General features: G+C 36.4%; 1 protein-coding gene across 3 annotated transcripts in view; it reads left to right on the top strand.

The window, feature by feature from the left end:
- Window positions 1-4,020: 4,020 nt before the first annotated feature.
- The window catches only part of LOC134217459 (uncharacterized), a 138,062-nt gene continuing 121,436 nt past the window's right edge, over window positions 4,021-20,646 (top strand). For 2 of the 3 annotated variants that reach the window (XM_062696224.1, XM_062696223.1), the window contains exon 1: window positions 4,034-4,429. In XM_062696224.1, coding sequence (XP_062552208.1) covers window positions 4,320-4,429 — 110 coding nt within the window. In that variant the 5' untranslated portion in view covers window positions 4,034-4,319. Of the gene's footprint in view, window positions 4,430-20,646 lie in introns of all 3 variants that reach the window. The other variant, XM_062696225.1, reaches the window with a different exon arrangement.

Genomic DNA, 20,646 nt, shown 5'->3' with positions numbered 1-20,646 from the left:
AAGTATATCGGGAGGAGATCCTGGAAGAACATTCGGAGGAATTCCTGGAAGAATATTCAGACGAATTCCTAGAGGAATATCCAGAGGAATATCTGGAGGAATATCCCGAGGAATTCCTGGAGGAATATCCGGAGGAAATTCTGGAGGAATATTCGAAAGAATGTCTGAAGGAGTATTCGGAGGAATTCCTGGAGGAATATTTGAATGAATTCCTGAAAGAATAACCGGAAGAATTCCTAGAGGAATATACATGGAAGACTATCCAAAGGAATTCCTGGGAGAATATCAGGAGGTTCTACTGGAGAAAGATCTGGAGGAATCTCTAGTGGAATATCCGAAGGAATATCTGGAGGAATATTTGTTTATACAATGCATTACTTACTATTTGTATGGGTTTTGCAATCTGTTGAATCAACAATGATATTAGGTTTTGTGCCTATTGGCGAAAAAAATGCTTTCTAAAGCATCTAATAACCCTGGACATGCCAAGATTTGCTACAGATTTTCAAGGCTAAAAGCAAAATGTAAAAAAAACCTCTCCGCTGCCGGGTACACGACTCGTCTAATAATTTTTATTTTTACTAAAATGAACCGTAGACTGATAATAACATATCGGAAGTAATCCGACGCAATTTGACTGCCATTTCCATCTTGAATAGGGAACATACACTGATTGCGTAAGTGTTTGTAGGGAGGCGGGGGGTTGTGGATTTTTCATTTTCTCCTATGCAAAATTACTCTCCAAGCTTCTATTTATGCAAAACCTAAACTAATCCAATATGAAAATAAATTATTATGTGAACTTTAAGATACAAATCAAGTAGAATAGAATGAAATCGTTTTCTCAACATTTTTTGCTTTCAAAACGTTATCTTGCTACCACCATATTCAGACAAAAAAATATTCACGTTTTTGGTTCATTTTGTCGCCAACAAATGAGTATTATCTTAAACTGAAAAGCTAGTCTGTTTAATTTTGGATCTTTCGTTAAGTTTCCCTATTACAATTTTTTTCAACCAGTTTTCAATTCCGATATTGAATGAACAACCAAAAAAACAAACTCGAACATGTAAGTACAAAGCATCAACAACTATGATTGCTGTTCACAGTTTAGAGGCAGTGTTAAAGTGTCATGTTAATGTTCAGAAACAATGTAATACCGTGTGATTGGTGCAGCGTGAAGGTGGGTACCATCATCGACGGTAGTGCACCTGAAGAAACGTAGTGTCCGAAAGCGACAGCAGTGGAAACTATTATAAAGTGAAATTGATACAATTAACCTCGATTTTTCGATTCGTCTGTTTTCGTTTAATAGTTTATACTCGTTCGGTTGATGTTAATTCGTGTTTCGCGTATTTTGTCCGTGTACTGGCTGCCGCCAAGCGGCACGGCATTTTTTGCCTACCATGCAGTCAAACACGGACTAACCACGCTAGCAATGCACATTGGGCCACAGAGCGGAGCTAGCCCGACAAAATACCTTGGAGCTTAGGGGATGCGTAATTTTGAGTTGGCGTCTTCGGAAGAGTGTCGTGTTTTGAAAAAATATGAAGCCCAGCGTCGATCATTAGTTCAAATTTTCGCCGCATAGGTGGCGCTGCGATACAAACTTTTTTGTTTTACGGTTTATAGCTTAGGTTTCTTCGGCAAAGTTGTAGAACGTAGAAAAATAATTATAGTTGCCGAAGACACCTAAGCTGTATACCTTCTATTTGCAGAGATATAGTAAAAATTGTAAAATTTCATCTTTTTTCCGATTTTTTTGGACTATTTTCGAAAAATGTAAAAAATAACATATTAAAACCTAGTAGTCTGTCACAGTCGATAGTGCTCATGGTTTATGCAAGAGTTTTTGATATTTCACCAAGTTGAAATAGAAATATTAACCTGAATATTGAAACATATCTTTTTTTTTGGTATCAAATATTAAATAGTTTTAAAGTTTGGTATAAAAGTAGCATTAGTGGGTCAAAGCAAACAATTCTCGCTTAACTTTTCAAAAGGACCTAAGTAACATTTTTTTCATGAATTAATTTGAATACTACAATCAATAGATTTCATGTTGTACTGTTGATTGCGCTATTCAAATTAATTCATAAAAAATGTTACTTAGGTCTTTTTGAAAAGTTAAGCAAGAATTTATGGCTAACTAAGAAAACGAGTCTGCAAACAAAATACACTTCAGTTGCCTTCTATTACCTTTTCCAGACTTCAACTTTCATTGGAAATCAATTCATCAGTTGTGTATGCATTTCTCAAGACTTAGAGTTTACGAAGTCTAGTTCTCTGACTAGCATCATCAAACTACTTTCTTGGTCGTCCGGCTGTTTTTTGTGAGATACTGTTGGGGAAATCGAATTTTGAGTCTAGCCATTTTGAATGTTTACGATAGAACAAAACGTTCATGCGATGACTTTTGGAGTAACGTTCATCGAAAGATGTTTTCAGCTTACGAAGCGATTTCATGAGGTTTTTTTCACATGCTTGGCCTTTAGACGCATTAACTTTCCTCGCCACATACAAAGCTACATTATCCAGCGACTGCTTCTTGAGAAACAACTCGACAATTGTTCGTATGGTGATAACTGATATACTAATTAATGTATAATATGTATAAACTGATTAAAATAACTTACCTTGAGCCATATCGATTATCGGATAAAAGCAAAAAACCACATTCGCTATAATTTTTAACAAGAAAAGCACAATTAATGAAGATGAAGTGTTTTGATTTTGAAATCTCACCTGCATAACCCTCGGTAAATATGTATACTAAGATCAACAGCATACGCTTTGCCTACTACGATTCTTAATCGGTATGTTGTGGCAAAGATTTGCAGAACACGTTACCGTGCATCAATTATTAACATAAACTATAATTGGGTTGTTTAGGGGTATATATGTTTTTACATATTTTGAATCTGCATAAAAAACTGAGCCTAACCTCAATTTTTCAGAATTTTTAGAGCCCCGGAGCTATTTTTAATTTGCATTTTAAATTTATATGGGACTAAAAAATGTTCTATGTCATTCTATGAATGTTAGTGTAATTCTATCAATTGAAATGGCTTATTGTTTGCTGTATAAACATGTAAATAAAAAGTTTACAAATAAAAAAAAATGTTGGAGATCAGCTTAGCATGCTCTTTATGTTAGACTATAAAAAATCTCATATTTTTCTTTGCTAAACAACCCAATTGAACATCCTAGTAGTAGGACTGAATTTTTCGTAAACAAATATATATGACTAAAAATTTCAATCATGTTATGCGTTTAGATTGCATTAACTTATTGAACGGAGACGAGCCAGCCTCGGGCTGCAAGTCTCTTAAATAAAGACAAAAAAAAACTTATTGAAATCGACTGTTTAATCTTTATCCGATGATTTGTAGCTAAATGTGTTTTGTTACTCGATAAAAATATGGACTACTCTGATTGGTTCCTTTATCTAAATATGATAGTTTAATGTTTCGAATTCAATAACTTCCCTAACTCTATGATACTTTTATACCAAGTTACAGTAAAACAACTCAAGCTGTGTAAATCAGTTAGTTCTGTCGCGTGTGATTAGTTTTTTTACAATTTTGGATAAAATAGTGCGAGAAATACAAAAATCAATGAAATTTTGCAATTTCAACTATATCTCAGCAGTTTGAAGACATAGAGCTTAGGTGTCTTCGGCAACTACAGTTATTTTTTACGATCTACAACTTTGCCGAAGACACCAAAGCTCTAACATGTAAAACAAAAAGTTTGTATCGCAGCACCACCTATGCGGCGAAAATTTGAACTAATGCTCGACGCTGAGCTTCATATTTTTTCAAAACACGACACTCTTCCGAAGACACCAACTCAAAATTACGCATCCCCTAAGCTCCAAGGTATTTTGTCGGGCTAGCTCCGCCCCGTGGCCCAGTGTGCAATGGTGTGAGACAATGTCATAATTGTTTGACAAATCAACTGTGACTAGGCGCTTAGCTCAGTTAGGTTTCTTAGTTGGTCGTCCAAGCAGTATTAGCCGATAAAAGCAAATCAATTCATTTGTGCAGGACGTGAGGAAATGTTCAATTATACTCAATTTCAAATGGAGGCAATGTTTGTTTTATTCCAATGTCATACATTCCACAAAACCGCGAATGCCTTTTCCTTTCAAATGCATTCCAATACATCAGGAAGCATTTTGTATTGGTGTGGTGTTCGGTTAATCGTTACCAAAGAAGTGCAGCTGGATTCTCACAGCAAGTAAATCTCCTTTTCATCAACGGCAACAGTTAAAGAAGTGATCAGCAGCTACCGAAGATTTATACGAAATAAAAAAAATGCTAATTGAACTGGCTGAGTTTAATCAGAAGCTCCAGGAGTACCGGACGATCTTGGAACGATTGCGAAACGAGCAGCAATCGTACCAACAAAGGCGGGAGCGACTGAGGTAAGTTTTACCCTTCTTTTTTTATTGTGCAGATTGTCATGCAGTTTGATAATGAATAGCAGACATTCACCTGACTGTAATTTTTAATTAATGAACATTCTTAGAGGCTGTGAACATTCTTACATATTGATTGATTGATTGATTGATTGATTGATTGATTGATTGATTGATTGATTGATTGATTGATTGATTGATTGATTGATTGATTGATTGATTGATTGATTGATTGATTGATTGATTGATTGATTGATTGATTGATTGATTGATTGATTGATTGATTGATTGATTGATTGATTGATTGATTGATTGATTGATTGATTGATTGATTGATTGATTGATTGATTGATTGATTGATTGATTGATTGATTGATTGATTGATTGATTGATTGATTGATTGATTGATTGATTGATTGATTGATTGATTGATTGATTGATTGATTGATTGATTGATTGATTGATTGATTGATTGATTGATTGATTGATTGATTGATTGATTGATTGATTGATTGATTGATTGATTGATTGATTGGTTGATTGATTGATTGATTGATTGATTGATTGATTGATTGATTGATTGATTGATTGATTGATTGATTGATTGATTGATTGATTGATTGATTGATTGATTGATTGATTGATTGATTGATTGATTGATTGATTGATTGATTGATTGATTGATTGATTGATTGATTGATTGATTGATTGATTGATTGATTGATTGATTGATTGATTGATTGATTGATTGATTGATTGATTGATTGATTGATTGATTGATTGATTGATTGATTGATTGATTGATTGATTGATTGATTGATTGATTGATTGATTGATTGATTGATTGATTGATTGATTGATTGATTGATTGATTGATTGATTGATTGATTGATTGATTGATTGATTGATTGATTGATTGCCTTTTTTCTTAAGAATTATATTGTCATCTTTTCTTCCCCAACTTTACTTAATTACGCAGTCTATGAGTTGACAAAAGTTAACACTAAGATAGGTGAACTTGTCTTCTACTACATAATCGTATCGCGAAACACAGAAAATTTACTTTCACGAAATAGGCATTGTATCTTTCATTAATATTTTGGGCAGCCCATTTTTTTGAGTGGGTCAAATTAGACGCAAATTCGATTAGGTCAGGCGAAGCGTGCAAGATGGTATTTTATTTCAAAGTCGAGGCGCCTACCTTTATGCACAATGTGCAACGAAAGGAACAGCTGGAAAACGGTTAAGCTTAAGCGATAGCGCAGATAGCTTTCAATAGATATATTTTAAAAGGGGGATGTTGATTTTAATGAATTCAACTAATGTAATAAGAGCATTGAATGATTTGGATCAATTGCTTCACAGTACTGAATTATCTCTTTCAAACCATTTTCAAAACTGATTTAGCTTTTTTTGAAAAAAAAAAAACAGATTTTATGATTGATCTGTTAATGATTGGCAGCTCATTCATATAAATGAATAATATTATGATTAATTCAACTCAAATTTTCTCGGACAGATCCCGGTGATACGTTTAACACAAAGATCTGTTGATGTTTCTCAATACATGCTGTATTTATTACACTGAATATACGCGAGATGAAGAGGAGCCGGCCATGTGGCAGTCATTCTTTGCACTCTCCCAAGTTTGTCCTTTACCAGCCTAAAATGAGCTTTCATTCACTTCGATCTCTAGACGTTATCGGATATTTTTAGAAATTGGGTGAGGAAAAACTTTGTCGATGGTTCAACTTCTATTCACGTTAATTTTTCATTCCACCGCTTACCACCCTCATAAATAATTCACGAAGCATTGATTGAGTTGTATTCGAGTGGGTAATCCGTCAGCCGGCGTGTCATGATACAAACAAAAATCTCCATGTAATCAACCGGCATCTTGTCTCATTGCTACTTGTTGATGGCGGTAGATTTTATCCTCGTTCCTATCCTTTCAAACCTGTCAGTTTGAATTACTCGGATAATGGAGCAACATGATTCTGCAATTTATGTGACGATGACCTATATCCAGTTTTACTTTTTTGCTGTAACTTGGGTTGTACTACCAAATGAAGCCTAGAAATCGCCATATTTGCAAAACGTAATTAAAATTATGCTTCATTTTTATGGTTTGTCGGGATTTTTTGACTTTTGACTCTTGATTTTTTGACTGTAGTATTATTTCTTATTTATTTTTTTTGTTCTGCAGTCAGATATCATTGATATATCGACGTTTCTACATGAGGTTCTATGTCTTCTTCAGGAAGGCTATTGTATTAATGTGGTTTTAGTGTTTTTAGCTACACAGAGCTCTTGATATTACCAACAAATTTTGTTTCTCTTTTGTTAGGTTGAGTGTTCTAGTGTCAATTTGATTTTAGATCGGTGATCATCCTATGAAATATGGTATGAAATTTCATGACTTATTTTATGTGTACCGTTGATTGAAACTTAAGATGGTATCCTTGTGCTTATTTCTCTGCGGGAACTAGGTAGGAATGATCCGTACCGTTATAAGTACTCTCAGGTTTTTTTTTACGCGATTTGAATTCATTAATTTCTCGGTGAACCTGAGCTTTAACAGCTTTTTCAATATCACCTGAATTTTCGTTGATTTTTTGCGAGGGGTTAACGGTTGAAATCGGTTGAAACCAAACCGTGTTAAAAAAACCTGGGTGACTGAATATAATTTTTCAATCAATTTAAGTCTCACTATGTGCGAAAATTTATTGAACAACTTTTTTATGTAAAAGGAAGGATTTATACTTTCTTAATTACTTTACAGGACATTTACTGTTGTCAAGATTATTTCATGTTAACTAAATAATTCTTACATGATAGCCAATTTGTTAAAACAATGGCATCGGAACTGTGACACAAACTGCTAGCCCATACATATATATTTTTTGTTATTGTTGAATACTGCCGCTTACGTTGCCATGGGTTTAAAGCATTAATGTTGTAGGCAGCAAAAATATGCCTTAACCATTATAATACGCCAAGATGTATGACAGTGCAAAATGTAGGGAACGAGTTTTTGCCGAATGTGCTCAGCTCACTGAGTACTTACTGCTGATGAAGTGACACAATTCCGCGCATCGCAACGCGAGAAGTGGTAACCCCCGAATTATGAATACAGGACGGCTAGCAGTGCACCGAAACCAAAAACAAAATGTCCCTAATCAGTTTAAAAACAACTTTCGCCTCTTCATCTTTTTCGCTTGGGTCTCCAGCAAAGCCGAAGGTTAAATATGTGATGATTACGTTGTACCATTCGAAATCTGGTTTCTATTAGTTGTATGTTTGTATAATAAGGATAACTAGGTCACTGCTATTTTTTTGTTTTAAAATATATTAACACCGCTCGCTTGTACCACTTGAAAAACGCAAATTTGATAGAAGGCCCATATGCAAATCAAGAACAGTAGAAGAATTGTATGAATAGTGTATGTGCTTGTGTTTTTTTGAGATGAATCGCGTTGGTATTCAATTTCAAAACTACATAGCGCTTTCAGGGGCACATAACTTCAAAGGCAAACGACAGACAACAGTGAAAAGCAGTTTTTTACCATTGCTTACTTGCAGCAATTTGTTTACCTTGGAACGCTTGTGACCTTGTGACATGTGACAATGACGTTTCCCGTGAAGTGAAAAGACGTATTGCTGCTGCGAATAGGGTCTTTTACGGAATATGTAACCAGCTTAGGTCCCGCAACATGCAGACGGAAACGAAATTTGCTCGATACAAAACTTTGATTCTACCAGAGGCCCTGACATGACATGAAGCATGGACGTTAAAAGAGGTGGACCGGAGAGCTTTCGGGGGTTTCGAGCAAAAAGTGCTGCGTTCAAAACTCGGAGGAAAACTAGAAAATGGTGTGTGGCGCACACCATGAGCTGTACCAAGTATACAAAGAAGAAAATAATATAAATCGTATAAAATACGGCAGACTTCAGTGGGCTGGTCACTTAGTGCGAATGTCGGAAGCAAGAATAGCGAAAGCAATATTCAACAGAGAACCAGATTGGAAGGCCACGAATACGCTAGCTGCACGCAGTGGAATCGCACCTGGAGACCTTGAACGTTTGGGGAAACTGGAGGAACATCGCCCAAGACCGAAGATTATGGAGCTCTACAATACGCAGGCATAGGTGTATCGACGCTGTAGCCAACCAGGTATTCAGGTAGGTACTTGCATCTAGAGGTGTGCGCCGGTCCGAAAATCGGCGGCGGCGGCGTTTGTCAGAATTGTGGTCGGCGGCGAAAGCCATTCCAGCGGCGGCGTGAAGCGGCATGGCGATTTTTTTTTTATGAGGTCCTCAAAGATTTTTTTTTCATTTTTTCGGGACATTTCCAAGACATTAACGGGAGCATCTTTTCCAGAAAATTCTTTAAGTTTTTCCAAAGAATAAGAATACTTAATTGGAAATTATTGATTCGGCATCAGCGGCAAAGTATAATTTCGGCTGGCGGTTCTTGAGTTCTTGAGGATGGATGTAATGTCAATGAATAAAAAATGAAGTGCGCGTTAGTGAATCGTGTTTTTGGTGAAAAAAAAATTCATGTAAGAACAAAAAGACCGAAGTGATCCTTATACATGCAGTTCGAGTTGTAGGAGAATCAAGATAAGTTTTTATTTTAATTAATCTTTCTTTAAACAGCAAAAAATTAACAAGTAGTTTGGTTACAATATCATTTCGCCTATTTTTTTTATATATTTAGCCGCTCATTAGATGGTTGCACGCTGGTTCTGGTTGTTCGATTAAATTGTCATATCCTGGGGCCTCATTGCGCATCTTCTTTCGACAGTTCTTTCGTACAACAGTTTGCATGGTTTGCTCGTTTCGGGTCGAGGTGCGCAATGCCACCCCTGTATTCCTATTATTTCTAGGATCTTCCAGAACATGCATACAAGATAATAATATCTATTGTTTCTGCAGATAGCTCCGAAGCAGAAACTGCTATTATTTGGAACAACTTAACCTAGTATGTGATATTTTGGCAGGTGGTTCTATGGGTTTGATATTTTGTGTGTGTGGCAAACTTCCCAAATTTCGACTGGTCGGTCATCGGGAGCAGAGTTGTAGCTTGTCAGGGTTGAACATTTTATATGGAAATTGCCTTCCGCTGATATTGTTCTGAACACAGGTGTATCTTTAACTTATATGTAGCTTTTCGTTTACTCATGTAAGGTAGCGACAGCTTCTATCGGCACCATCCATATTTTATGAGGATGATAATTGAGGATGGAACTGGCTAAAACTGATGATGAAACTGATTTAAACGATCTCCGTAATACAATTACTTTTTTAAATGGATGTGTTAAAGCAAAGCGTATAGGCCTATTGACAATACCTTGTGGGGTGTTTGAAAACTTTATCTTAGATGTGGACATTTCGAAGAGAATACAGTACTAGGTCTTTCTTTTTATCTATTGCCTGGCTATTTGTTTGGTGGTTTGGTAGCTTTCGAGTTAAATCCATAGTAGGGACGTCTAGAATCTGAAAAGGCCAAGCACTGGTGAATAAGAAGATTTAAACAAAAACAAGCTTTGTATATTTTTTTTGTTTTTCACAACATCTTTGAGCTACGTTTCATACACACAGCGTTTTTTTTTTTCAAGTGTATAAAATAAAACATGATTCTTTTTCGTATTTTAAAATTCAATTTAACATTAGATACTGGGGAAAAAAATAATATCATGTTTTTTTTTTCTTTTTATTAAGGTTGCATGGATCGCATCACCTACCAAGGTTAATCCTGCTTCGTGCAACTACCTACCCCGTCCCACTAACAAAAATCCCTCCTGTGGCAACTGTAGAGATGCAGAGGTGATCTCGGTCTCTAGTACCAACGGATATCACACCAACTATTCCTTCCCTTCCCAGATGACGTGGCCGGCGCCGTTATTGATCCTTTATTTACTGAACTCTCGACCTGTGCACATTGAGGTTGGAAAGCTAATCCCAAGCCCCAACTATTGGTTCCCTGTACAATTTTGATTGTTCTGGTCAATCATGGACTAGCAACTACGAATTGTGCGGTCATCAAGCTCAAGGTCAAGCTCAATATTCTTAATTGGGAATTATTTTCGAATTTTCCACAGGAACTTTTTTGAAGTTCTTTGTAACTCCAAAGGAAGATTGTTTGGATTTGAGGCGGATTTTTTTTCGGAATTTAGAGAGAAACTTTTCAGAATTTTCACGGGAAATTGTTCCAAATTTTGTACAGAAAATTGTTTGAAAAAATCTCGGAAAGTTCCTGTTGAGTTTTTGTTGAGTATTTTGTGAAATATCCGCGGGAGACTCTGAGGAATTTTTACGGGAAATTCACTGAAGTATTCACCAGAAATTTTCCGCGGTATATTTTCCAAAATGAGGATTTTTTTTCGGATTTCAATGTAAATTGTTAGGAGTTTCCATAGGAAATTCATTCTAATTTGCACGGATTATTTTTTAATTGTCATGGAAAATTCTTCTGAGTTTTCACAAGGAATTTTCCGGAATTTCCACAGAATTTTATCCCACCTGGAGAAATCCTAGAATTATCAGATATTTTCTGACACAATCAGGAAAATTTCAAACATTAAGAACATAAAAAATATTGAAATTGAACACGATCTATGGACGAAAAAACGGTTTCCAGCTTCAAAGGGAATCAATTTTCAAAGGAATTTTTGGGTGGTATCCAAAGGAATTACTATAAGAAGGAAGGAAATTCCGAGGAGGAATTTACAAAACAAATACCGGGAATAATCTCCTGTAGGAATTCTACAAATAATTTCCAAGAAATTCAAGAAGGAATTTATGAAAATTTCCAAAGAAATTCGTAAAGGAATTTCCGAAGGAATCTGTAAAAGAATTTTTATAGGCATATCCGGATTGATTCCTTGAGGTGTTTTCTAAAGTTTTCGTAAATAAATTATCGAATGAATTCATGCAAAAATCCCAGGGAATTAAAAGAAATCTGAAGCATTTCCCGAATGTATTTCCAGTAGAAGCGGATGAGTGCTAAAACTCTAGGCGATGCAACCATTGAAATTATTTTGCCATTTAAAATTATTTTGCTGCAATGAGCTTAACTTGGCCTATGTTGTCCATCGTGTTGTAGTATATGATTGGTTGCATCAACAACATGGTTTGACACTTATAGTACCCTAGTTAAAAAATGGACAGTACTTAATTCGTCTTAGACGGTTTAATACATTCCACTAAACGAGCTTAATATATTTTTCTGACTTATAGTACCGGTTTTTTGGCTGCTATATTTAAGCACACTAGATGTTGGTCACACGAACTGGAGCAACAATAGCAGTTTTATACTTTTGCATCAACTGTAGTCAAATATTTCCGAGGAGAGTTCTAAGGGAACTCGTGAAAGAATTTACAAAAAAAATCGTCAAATGATTTTCTGAAGGAATATTCGTTCGAAGTTCTGAATGAACTCCCGAAGAAAGTTCCGAACAAATTTCCGGAACAATTCTTTAAGAAGTTTACTAAAGTTAAAAGTTTACCGAATAAAAATCGATCGAATTCTCTAAGAAATTTTAAAAGAATATCTGAAGAAATCTCCAAAGTATTTTACGAAGAAAACCCTATAGGAATTTCCCAATGAAATTCTGAAGGAAGTTCCGAAAGAATTTCTGAGGGAAATTATGAAGCAATTCTTAGAATGCCCTCTTTGAAGGAATTTCCGAATTCATTTCCTAAAGAAATTTTCGAAGGAATGCTCGAATGAATTTTTGATTAAACGACTGAAGCAATTTCTGTATGAACTTGCAAAAGAATTCTTGAAGGCATTTCCTAAAGCATTTTTAAAATAATTTACGAGTCAGAGATAAAGAGCAAGACCATGCAGAAGGTGGCTGGGTTCGATTCCCCGTCCTGCCTGGAAAATTGTCGGGTTGGAAATTTCCTCGACTTCCTTGGGCATAAAGGTATCATTGTGTTAGCCTCATGATATACGAATGCAAGCTGGTAACTTGGCTTAGAATCCTCGCAGTTTACAACTGTGGAAGAGCTTAATGAACACTAAGCTGCAAGGCGGTAATGTCTTAATTGGAGATGTCATTCGGCCAATAAGAAGAAAAAGAAGACGAGAAAAAATGTTGTGATACCACCAATAATGTCTTTCGAAAAACGTGTTTCGCAATATTTACTTGATTGAATTATTTATTTTGATGCAAACATCTGTATTAGGGTGGTTCAAAAAATTGATTTTGCTCCACAGCGCTTATCTGATTCTTTATCATGTTCTGAGTGTCCTCTGAAAATTTGAGCTCATTTGGATTAAAACTGATATAGTACAAGCCGTTTCAAGTTTGCATGCAAATTAGTATGGGGAAATTTATTTTTTCATTATACTGATAATGACGCTTCCTCAATAAGCACAGGTTAAAAGAAAACCTACATAGTTAAAAGGAATACCCAAGAGCTTTCACTCAGCGAAAACCGCATCTTAATTAATCGTTCCAAAAATTAGTAATCGAATTTAATCTATGCCGTGGTTTTCTGGAGCTAATTGCGTAACTCCTCAACAGGCAACATTGCTACTTGTGGCGCGAAAGATAGCACACACAAATTCAGACTAAACAACCGTTTCGCCCTATTCGACCAAACGACCTGTTAGGGCATACGGCTTTTTCGACCAAAAGACTAGTTTGGTCCTACCGTCAAACCATTTTCCACATAATAACCGTATCGGACAAATGGAATTCGGCTAGATAGCTTTCGGCTTAACGTATTATTCGGCCATGTGGTATTCGGTCAAATTACTTTCAACCAAACGACCCTTCGTCTTCTGAAAATTTTCTCGTAGAATTTCCAAAGAATTGCTAATAGAAAACATAAGGAATTTCACGTAGAAATCCAAAGAAATTCCGTTAAAAATCCAGTTGAAATACCGTTGGAAACAGTTTTGTGAAACTTTAAAATAATCACAATGAAATTCTGTTAAATTCGAAGCATGCATGCCAAGTGGCATAGGCAAACCCCTAAACAATTTCCCGTGAAAATTTCAAAGAAATTCTCGTGAAAACTTTTGAGCAATTCCTGTTGAAAATTCGAAAAACTTGGAAAAATCCCTTGGGACAGCTCATTAGATTTTTCCAGGGAAATTAGAAGGATTCTCCCGTTACGTTACGAACGCAATAAAAAAAATCGCCAAGCCATCGACGACCTAAATTATGACAAACGTTACCGCCGACGATTTTCTGATCGGCGCTGACCTCTAACGGTAGTCAGAATCCATGAACGGACCAACGGGATATTTTATTAGATGTTATATAACCAAAATAAAGATTATTTGAGCAAAAGTTAAATTTTCAGCAACAACAAAAAATGGCTCGATTATCCGGAGGGTTCGATTATCCGGAGTGAAATTTTTTTCAACACTCCGGATAATCGAGTCCGGCCTGTATTTGTTACGCAAAATGGTTGGGGGTCCTTCAAGATATTGTTACGTGTAACAAAATAATTGCATAGAGAAAAAATATACATTTTTGCCTTTCTCGTATACAAAGTATACGTAAAGGCTATATGTTCGCTCCAAAAACAAACTTTTTATAGGAGGCTCGGAGACCCATAATGTTATATACCGATCGACTCAGCTCGACGAATCGAGGTGATGTCTGTGTGTGTATGTGTGCAAAAAGTCTAGCCCACTTTTCAGGCACTTAGCCCTAAATTTGCTCGCAACAAGTTGCATTCGACGCAGAATCCTGTCCCATTGTTTCCTATTGAAAATTGGCCGGATCGGACTATGGGCTCCGAAGTTATGGTCAAAATACTTTTTTTTTGGCAACAACGAGTGGAAAAGTCTAGCCCATTTTACAGGCACTTACCCTTAACCGATTTGCTCACAACAAGTTGCATTCGACGCAAAAACATGTCCCATTGTTTCCTATTGAAAATTGGCCAGATCGGACTATGGGCTCGGTAGATATGCTCAAAATATTTTTTTTCATGCCAAAAGTGCATAGAAATTACTCACTCGAAAAAAAACGAGAAAGGCACCATCACCGCTAGGTGGATTAATCTGGGTCTTTTTTTAAATGTATTCAATATTTTTAACAGTGGCGTCTCGTCCTCATGCACTGCGTGCACTACACAACTAGCAATTTGATATTCTTGACTAGGAGACCCGACGAACTTAGTTTCGCCTAAAATAGATTTATTCTCTAATTAGTTCTCGAGTTATGCAGAAATTTCTGTTCAATTTGTATGGGATCCCCTTTTCCGAAGGAGGAAGGGTTCTCGAACCATTTTAAGAACCTTCCCGGCTCCAAAAACCTCTGCACACAAATTTTCACGCTGATCGGTTCAGTAGTTTCGGAGTCTATAAGGTTTAGACAGACAGAAATTCATTTTTATGTATATAGATTTTCTGCAAGAATATAAATATGAATAACTACCTCCCTCAATGCAATGACCCCAATTTAGCTCAAGCGAAGCACTCCTGTTCTGTGCACCTACTATGTGGACAAAATCATCCAAGTCTTTTCCCATAAAAGCAATCCAACGAGGCACCGCATGAGAAGCCATGCGCCTCCTTTAGTTTGTTCACGCTATTCGATGCCTTCGGGGCCCCATGCACGCTTCGACATGTTGTACAACTTTGACTCCGCCCCTAGGAAATTTGGTTCGGTCGGAGTAAAGTCGGATCGTCTGTGGGCAAGTTGTACGACTGTGTCTAAAAACCCAGATTAATTCACTTAGCGGTGATGGTGCCTTTCTCGTATTTTTCGAGTGAGTATTTTCTACGCACTTTTGGTTTGGAAAACATGTAGTGTGACCATAACTTCTGATTCTATAGTTCATATAGTTGCGGTTGATGGTAGGGTAAGTATAAGGCTCAAACCTTAGGCTATTATGCTGTGGTTGAGCACATTTATCGATTTAAATATTCATATACCTGTATTCAGAATAATAGCAGCGGAAGCCGTTTTTCATACAAAATGGTCAAATTTGTCAAGCTGTAACTTTGTACCCCGATGACCGATAGCGCTGAAATTTAGTTAGTGAACTACAAATATGTTGAAATTTACACTCACCTAAAGTGGTTGCTAACAAACCGAGTATAAGCAATTTTTCACGCAGGTTTATTGCGTTTAACAGTTGAAGAAGTGCATGAATCTTGCGTAATATAAATAAAGTCGGCTTGATACACTTTTTCAAAGGAGTATTGATAAATATCTCTCTACAAAACGATGCACTATTGTTGAATTATTGATTAACTTACGTGATGAGCCAACGTTGCATCCAGGCCTAACATTACCTCCCGTTACCCGTGCCGAAAAAGTGAACTACACTTTTTTGCACGCTTTTTTCACAAAAGATAGTATTTTGGCCATAGCTTCTAAGCCCATACTCCGATCCGCCCAATTTTCAATGGGAAACAATAGGTCAGGGTTCCCCGTCGAATGCAACTTGCTGCGAGCAAATTGGTTAAAGGCAAGTGTCTAAAAAGTTGGCGAGATTTTTTGCGCAAACACATTCTACGCGTTTCTGGCGTATAAAAAGTATTTTGGCCTGATTCTGATCTGAAACTTCTGATCCCATAGTCCGACCCGAACAATTATCAATAAAACAATGGGACAGAATTCCGCGTCGGATGCAACTTGTTGCGAGCAAATTGATTAAAGGTAAATGACTAAAAAGTTAGCGAGACTTTCATGCGTCAAAAATGTGTATTTTAGCCAAAACTCATAATCCCATAGTCCGATCCGACCAATTTTCAATAGGCAACAAAAGTGCAGGATACTCCGTCAAATGCAATCTATTGCAATCTATTGCAATCAAAGCGATGGAGCCTAAGTGCCAAAAAAGTGAGCTAGACTTTTTTGCACCCTTTTTTCACAGGAAATAGTTTTTGGCCATTACTTCCAAGCCCATAGTCCGATATGGCCAATTTTCTATGTGAAACAAATGGGACAAGTCCCCGTCGAATGCAACTTGGTAAGGGTAAGTACGATAAAATGAGCTAGAATTTTTGCGCACACACACACAGACATCACCTCAATTCGTCGAACTGAGTCGATTGATATACATATAACACTATAGGTCTCCAAACCTTCTATACGAGCCTTTGTATACGAGAAAGGCAAAACATATAAATACACTCAGATATCAAATGGATATTTGCAACGTGTTAACACTTCCAGGATCAAGACATATCATTGTGGTCATTCATCATAAATATGCTTGTATGATCCTATCGTGTATATAACGAAATCAATGTTATGGGCATTGATGGGCATTGATCGGAAGCATCATATTTGATAATTAGGAAATATTTGGATATTGGGAATCATATTTGAACCTAAAATTTGTCAAGAAGACAAAGTTCTAAAAATGTTTTAAAGTAAAGTTTAATAAGCAAACGAACTATGAATTTCATATTTTCATAACTACTTTCATCAAAATACATGAAGATTTGCTCATAATCAGTAAAGTTTGATGCTTGATTTTGCATTATGGATTCATAAATGTCTCAACAAAGTGAATAGTAGTGTTATATTGCAACCATAAAAAGGTATACAAACATAAATCTTATGCACGCATGTTCTTTGCATTATGATTCAACCTAATGCAATGAAAAAGTTTCGAAGGAACATAAATAGAGTAACTGATATGTTCAACGGAGTATGCAGTTATAGCAATATTTTTTGGCAAATAATCTTCGTTTTAGAGGGATGTAACGAAGCGCGATAGCGAGCTTGGAATCCCTATCTTTAATCAAAACTTGACTCTTACATCTATCATAATATGGTGATTTTGCAGTGAACCGGTTGTTCAGTAGAAATGGTGGGGAACTGTCGCTCTGTAAGTCAAACGATGAGCTTTCTTAATGTTGATCAGTGTGACTTCTATCGGCCATGGGTGAACGGTTGTGGAAAGCGAATGTAGCATGTTACCGAACTCGAGAGGTTGCCCCCCAGCTCTGGTGGGCTGGACATTTGCCTTCTATGTTGCTTTTTTTTGGGGGCGCTACTGCACACGCAAAAATGATAAATATTGTCGCCACAACCGTCGCCGAGGTTGATTTAATCACTTCTCATCAGACCACGGTGCGGTTATGGTTCGCTTCAGCTCGGGGTTGATTTTCGAATCGTGGAACTTTTGCAGCCTCCGACGAATGTAATCTTCGGTTATCTTGAACTTGAGTAAATTATTCGCTATATGTGCTGTTTGTGATAACGTAAATTAGGAAAATTAAAAGCGTGATAGATCTCCTCGTAATCGGCGCCCGATTTCAGTGACACCCTCTTCTGTACAGGGTCGGAAGATAATTATCGTCGTCCTGTACACGAGTGTTTGCTAAACATTATCTGTGAAGAATTCGTGCATCGAAGTGTGCGTTGGCGCAATCAAGCGCTCGGGTGTTGAACCGTTTTTCTGAGTGGCTGACACGTGAGATCTGCGATTCAATGTAAACGATGTAAACTTGTAGTGTTCACATGATTGCATACTAAATATAGTCGAAAAAAGTGTCAAAGTTGTAATGATTTCTTCAGCTGAAGCTTTTTTTGTTGGCATAACGAATTAGAAGCGGTGGTTATCGTCACATACAGCCGATGTCTGTGATAAATTGCTTGCTGAACATGTGATAATTGGCGACAAACTTAAGGTGTTTGAGTGGTGGGTTTCAGTAGACTGAGATAACAGTCAAGTCGTTCGCGACGACTTGAGAAGGTGGTTCATTCTTAGTCGGTGGGAATTCTTTTTATAAAAGAATAGTGAATATTTGGGATATTACTCAAAATATTGAGAGTAAAGAAGTGCAAGTATATATATAGTGCAACATAGTGATGAAAAAAGTTGAACAGCAAGAAGTGTGTGCACCCGACAAACAAAACAAACAACGAAATTGAAATGCAGTACTTATCGCGGTCATCAAATAATTAGATCATCTGATGAAGAATGCTGGCGGCTACGGGACGAAAATAGCCGTGTTTTTTCATTTTTAAAAGTTTGTTGTATTAACATTGCAACTTAGCTGGAATTATAAAAGATAATGGAATAACAATAACGACGATAGAACCGTATACTTCTCTGGTTACACACAGGTTTTAGCATATTAAAATGAATGAATGCATGAAAAGCTGGAATATCTGCTAACAATCTTCGATTGAAATGCATATTATGTAATATGCAACACGCTCAAGTTAAATTTCAGTTTTCTCTTTATGTCACAGCGAAAAAAATCTAAAACATGAAGCTCCTTTTGTTGTTGTTATGTGATTTATACACTTTTCAATGCATTGAATTTTATAAATGAATAAAAATGCTACCACCCATTGTTTTAAAATATTTAGAAAAAAATCTGTGCAACTGATACACATTTTCTTTACAGTAAATAAATGTGAATCCTTTTCAAGCATCAATATTCTCCAATGAAACTTATCATTTACCATTCCTACGGTCTCTAACATTTATTCTATTGCGTTTCGGTGCCAAGTGCAACAAGAAATAAAACAATAGTTCATTTTGTTTTCTTGTAATCCCGATAAAAATCCATTGATCAAAATTTAGAGTAATACGGGGTAAAAGTTTGTATGATAATTTCGAAAGCTGATATGCTTTGATGAGTTGCATAGTTGACAAATAGAAGTATTTTCGAAACATTTCTGAGATATCCCAAAAATGTAATTTATAATTTGAGAAATATACAAAATATGAGACGCAAATTTGTCCCGTTTATTGATAAATAAGCTTTAAGTTTAGGGTTGATATTGGAATAAGAACCGGAATGAGAAATTATTTATTATTTGACTTTTTCTAGTTTCTAGTTAAACAATCAAAAATACAAATACAATGTGTTCAACTCCATTTCCATGTTTTAATCAAAATGACAACCAGTGAAGAAAAAACAAAAACTCTGAAAACTCGTGTACAATACAAATCAAGCGCATTTCAAAACCCGCCGCACTTTATCAACTAGATAAACGTTCAAAATTGAACTTATTCATTCTCAAATTTGATGATCATTCATATGTAATGTGACCAAAGCAAATCGACCCCAGTGTACGAAAAAAATATTTTTGTGCTCTAATCAGTGGCGTAATATACAGTCAACCCTCCATGAGTCGATATTGAAGGGACCATCGACTCATGCAAATATCGAGAATATTAAATCTTTAGAAAGCTGTTTGGTCCCCATCACTGTAAACTAGAAAATATGTTCTAATATGGCACAATTTGCTTCCATGAGTCGATATCGAGCCATAGAACAAACAAACAACAAGATGCGATTTTTTACCCCAAGCCACTCTATTTGTAAATTACACACGCACTGGACACGCAATTATATAATACAATCAATTGTACACACCCAGCCTAATAATTGCATTCCATCATAAGCCTGATAAGCAGAAGCATTCAATTTATCGATAACGCTAGGAGAAATGCTTTATCGCCAAATTGTTTACAAATGTGTAATCAAGCTTTGCGCAAAATATTCGCCGACCAAGATATTTGTTCACCTTTGCAGTTTATCAGCGAAAGCACAATAGTGCAGGAAAATCCAACTCAAACAAATAATTAGCATCTGTTGGCACCTCTGCTGAGTGCCCTTTTTGCGTTTTCCAATTTGTCGTCCAAGTCATTTGACGAACCTCGGCGAGATGGCATAGAATAAATAACTTCGCCACCGCTACTTTTCATACGCAAACAGTGAGGTCACTCCTCTGATGACCGCCCTAATGGATGGGGATGGAAACCGCAATGGGTGAACGCTTTTTCTTCGCGTAATGTCCGGCTGGGGCGATCGGTGTGAAATCTAATGGATCCCACCGTTTTGGTGGTTTTGAAATATTGACTTTCGACCCATTGACAAATGAATGAAAAAATTATTGTCATGAGGTGTAATTTAAACAGCGTACGAAAGCGGAAAAGATTTAAACTGTTTTGGTTGCTTCATTCGTTGCTCCTTCTTTCTGTTCTACTGTGGGAAATTTGGGTGATTAAATAATTGTTGATTGTTGTTTCTGAATGAATTTTGACAGCACTCATGCAAATGAAATTGTTAGTAATAAAATGGAAATACCGACAATGCAATGACGTAAACAAGCTAAATCAAAAATCACGCGACTTGAAATTAGATTTTTCTTGCTTACAAGCACTAAACGCATTTCTCAGTTAGTGTCACATGTATCATTAAATATTCAATTAAAGGGTTGGGAAAATCGGCTCTATACCCACGGCCACCGATGAAAATCGTCAGTTTG

The sequence above is a fragment of the Armigeres subalbatus genome, chromosome 2 (assembly GCF_024139115.2).
Source record: "Armigeres subalbatus isolate Guangzhou_Male chromosome 2, GZ_Asu_2, whole genome shotgun sequence".
In the NCBI taxonomy this organism is placed as follows: domain Eukaryota; kingdom Metazoa; phylum Arthropoda; class Insecta; order Diptera; family Culicidae; genus Armigeres; species Armigeres subalbatus.
This window is presented reverse-complemented; position numbering and strand designations above follow the sequence as displayed.